General features: G+C 39.0%; 1 protein-coding gene across 1 annotated transcript; it reads right to left on the bottom strand.

The window, feature by feature from the left end:
* Positions 1 to 243: 243 nt before the first annotated feature.
* LOC113075316 (CD97 antigen-like) lies at positions 244 to 3,956 on the bottom strand (the record flags this gene model as incomplete). Its single annotated transcript, XM_026248013.1, is given in 11 exon segments — positions 244 to 391; positions 1,275 to 1,370; positions 1,713 to 1,881; positions 2,014 to 2,105; positions 2,266 to 2,332; positions 2,425 to 2,642; positions 2,724 to 2,843; positions 2,846 to 2,908; positions 3,665 to 3,742; positions 3,745 to 3,855; positions 3,939 to 3,956. Coding segments are annotated over 11 exon segments (1,074 nt in total), but the record flags the coding sequence as incomplete, so codon positions are not given.
* Between the last annotated feature and the right edge of the window lie 15 nt (positions 3,957 to 3,971).

Here is a 3,971-nt window from a genome sequence, read left to right as displayed (position 1 = left end):
AGGCTTTCATGAACAACTCTCACAAAAAAAGGACATAATTGGTCATGTATCGATTTTAAATGAGGTTGTGCTTTTTAGTCAAACTGCATCATTTTCTTGAGTTTAAGGAGCAATTGCAAAAGAACAAGAGATGCTTTTAAAATATGTCCTGGAAAAATAAAGATATCTTTAAAAGCATTTAAAAATGTTAACATTTTCTTTATAAAATGATGGAAGGAAAGGGTCCCCTAAAAGCAGAATTCCCCAAATACAATGTATGAATATTTTCACAGTAAGCAGATAGAGAAATAATGTGACACTCCAACTTGCAAACAGATGGAAAATTGAATGGTCTTGTGGAAATAACCTCTTAAATGTGTGATTCACCGGTGTGAGTATCGCTCCTGGAGGCCTGTGAAAAGAGTGCAGGCAGTCAGACGATTTGTTTAGCTCATTTATATTCACAGTCACAACTATAATTATTATTGGAAAACACACAGCTCAGTTTGCTTCAGTGTTCATCACCTCTCTTCTTAAGCATTTAGAAACTTGCAAATGAGAAAAGCTATTTTCCTTCTGAGCGTGCAGTTGGTATGTGATCTCTGACATCCGTGTAATTATTGTAATGAGTACACTTCAACTCATGACCTGATTGAGGATCATGTCAAAGCAGCAAGTAAACACATTTAATAATCTCAAAATCTTAAAGGAATAGTTCAGCCAAAAAAGAAAGTTTATTGAAAAAGTATCCCCCCTCAGACCACCCAGGATATAAATAAATGAGTTTGTTTCTTCATCAGAACAGATTTGGAAGAATTTAGCATTACATTACTTGCTAACCTATGGATCCTATGGAGTGAATGGGTGCCGTCAGAATGAGAGTCTAAACAGCTGATAAAAACATCACAATAATCCACTCCACTCTAATTTATCAGTTAGCATCCTGCAAAGTGAAAAGCTGCATGTTTGTACCAAACAAATTCATCATTAAGGCATTTGAACTTAAACAGTGTCATTACACGCCAAAATACCAGTCCACAATAGAAAGTAATATTATGGACAGAGGATATATTAGGCAGAAACAATGGTTAAACACTTTTAATGATGAATTTGTTTTCTTTCAAGGCACCCATTCACTTCAAAGGATCCATTGGTGAGGAAGTGATGTAATGTTCCCATGAAGAAACAAACTCATCTGCGTCTTGGACAGCCTGAGGGTGAATTTTCCTATTCCTTTAGCATGCACACATTCACTTAGCAAGAGCTGACCGGCTCCTCTTTGAGACTCAGTTTACCTGCGGTTTGCTTGATTGGTTTGAGGTGAACTCTGAATATTTCCTCTTGTGTGGTGTGCAGATACAGGACAGGAATTTGGCATACTCCTCTCTCACCTGTCAGGAAATCACAGAGACATTAGTCACACACAACAGCAAGTGCATTGTTACGATCATGAAATTACCATCATAACAAATGTTTAGCAGCTTTTAGTCTGTGTTTACGAACTTTGAAGCCAACTAATGCTAATACTCTCTGAAAGATCTCACATCTTTATATAGCAGAGGTGCATAAGATCACCCCAAAAATAGAAACATTGTTGGTGTGTGTGTTTTTGTTTTAGATTAGTTTACATTTGTATTTAAAAAGATGCATCTTGTGTTTTGTGCTAATAAGTTAATATGCTGAATTGGCAATTTTTGTCACCACATCTTTGTAAGGAGATGAACAGGACTCACTTGTTTTGCGAGCCAGCAGTGCATGATGAACATCAGCACCCCCTGCAGGCTGCTTAGTATGGTGAAGATATATGACATTACCACAGTGTTTTCATTAAACTGAAAACAGCCAAACACCCACATGATGCCAAGGATGCACAGCTGAGCGATTGCAGTAATCGTAAATGCCCTGTAGGTGGAGATAAAGACCTGCTTCAAATACTAAAAGCATAAGTGCATAAGACACGACATTCAAAACATGAACAAAATCATAATTATTCCAAACTTGGATTGGTAGTGAGGGTTTAATAACGTTTCTCACTTGATTTTGTGCAGACTGTCTAAGTCTGGGTTGAGGGAGGAAAACTTTTCTGCCAGCTTCGATATTGTTATGAGGAAGAATAATACATTCACCTGGAATGAACAGACAAAACGTTAAGTTTAAACAAGTCATTCTTTAGATTTCTTTTAAGAGGTTTTTGATGGTTGTTAATGTGGCACTTTCCAAAAATAGCATACACTTTGCTGTTTAAAAGTACAATTTGTGGAAAGTGCAATGTTAAAAGGTACTTACAATAATTATGACACAAACTGGCCCATAAAAGCTCCAGATGAAGCCATCTTCGATGTTGAGCCAACAGCTACAGATAAAGAAAACATCTTAATATCATCAGAAACCAGCCTGAAATTCTAATTGGTGTCTACAAAGACATCAGTAATGTCTAAAACTTACTGCTTTTTGGTGCCATATCCACTTGCATTCACTAAGGCTGAAATGGCCACGATTACAGCAGGAACTCCATAACCAGCGGCAAACATATAGACGGGTCTCAGCGTTGTGTTGAAGACCAGCACCACCATGCGGAAGAGCTGCACTCCTTCCAGACACATCCAGCAGAAGGAAGCCAGGAAGAAGTAGTGCAGAATACCTGCAACGACTGAACAGCCCACCTGAAGGACAGGAAGTGATGAACACTCAGGATGTTTATTATCAGACCCGGACAAACCTGACCCTGCGAAGCTGCAGTTCACCTCATTCTCTGTGCGGGAGATGCCCACGAGGAACACAAAGTAGGCGATGAAGAGGCTGATGCACAGGTGCAGGTGGATGGTGTTGCGGGTGCTCTGGATGGATCGCACGAAATTAAAACGTGGACAATGCAGATGAGGAAGCAGATCAGAGACAGCGACAGTCCCACCAGTGTGATCACACGCAGCTCGGTACACATCCTAGTTAAAGAGAAAACAAAGAGTCTCCTTAAAAGATTTGTTGAGCACGTTAAGTATTCTTCTGTCTTTTGCTGGCATGCATTTTATTCCTCTGTTGCACTGCACATATCATTAAAAGTCATTGCAGTTTTTCAGGGTGTGACCTTTGACCCTCGCCCACAATCCTGAATGGCTATCCTCCTATATTATATCATTGGCTGCGTCTGCAAGCTTAGGTAGCGAGTTAGTGACTTTGCAAGGCAGCATTTGCGCATGAAGGAACATGATGAGACTAATGTTAAACATCTGAGCTAGCATAATGATCTACAACAAATTAGAGGGAGATAACTAAGCAAATATTTAATTACTAGAATTTTTAATAGTAGTATTAATAGTATTACTGGTACTTCAGGAAATAAAAGACCACTTGGGATCCTCAACTTGGAGTTACGCAATACCAGCTCCGTCAAATTTCTTGCAAAACCCTTCATTTTTGGTCTCCGTTTCTTTTCAACGAACTATGGCTTCTTTATGTCTTCTTTAGGGCTTCTTTATGTTTTTACTGCACTTATTGTATTGGTTGATATGTAAATGAGATGTTGCATCTGTGTTCTGTAATTTGCGCGTTAGTAAATCACCTGTAGAAATGCTAAATTGTCCCAAACTGGCCCATAATATTTATCTTAAAAAAAAAATAATTTTGTCTTAATAGTTGAACTTTTATGATGTGCTCAAGTTTTGGTGACAGAAGTAAGAATACAAACCCCAATATCATAGAGAGCCATAAGTACAGCAAAGCTGCTGAGGTGATTACAGGAGCAGTTGGTCACTGAGCTCACGGGCAGCTGAAGCTCACTGTAGTGCAGCCCCGCGTTGACCACGCGCCCCCGTCCAGCTCAGGATCCCAAAACACACACACAGGCCTTTGCTTCTCATTCTTTTCCTTGGGGGAAATCTACGTGAAGAATTGTTAAATTGATAGTGTATCATAATGATGAAACACATTATATGTGGTGCATTGAGAGAATTGTTCCATACCTCCAAGTGATAAAATGTGAAATTTACTCGTTT

This window comes from Carassius auratus, unplaced genomic scaffold (genome assembly GCF_003368295.1).
Source record: "Carassius auratus strain Wakin unplaced genomic scaffold, ASM336829v1 scaf_tig00016746, whole genome shotgun sequence".
Taxonomy (NCBI): Eukaryota; Metazoa; Chordata; class Actinopteri; order Cypriniformes; family Cyprinidae; genus Carassius; species Carassius auratus.
This window is presented reverse-complemented; position numbering and strand designations above follow the sequence as displayed.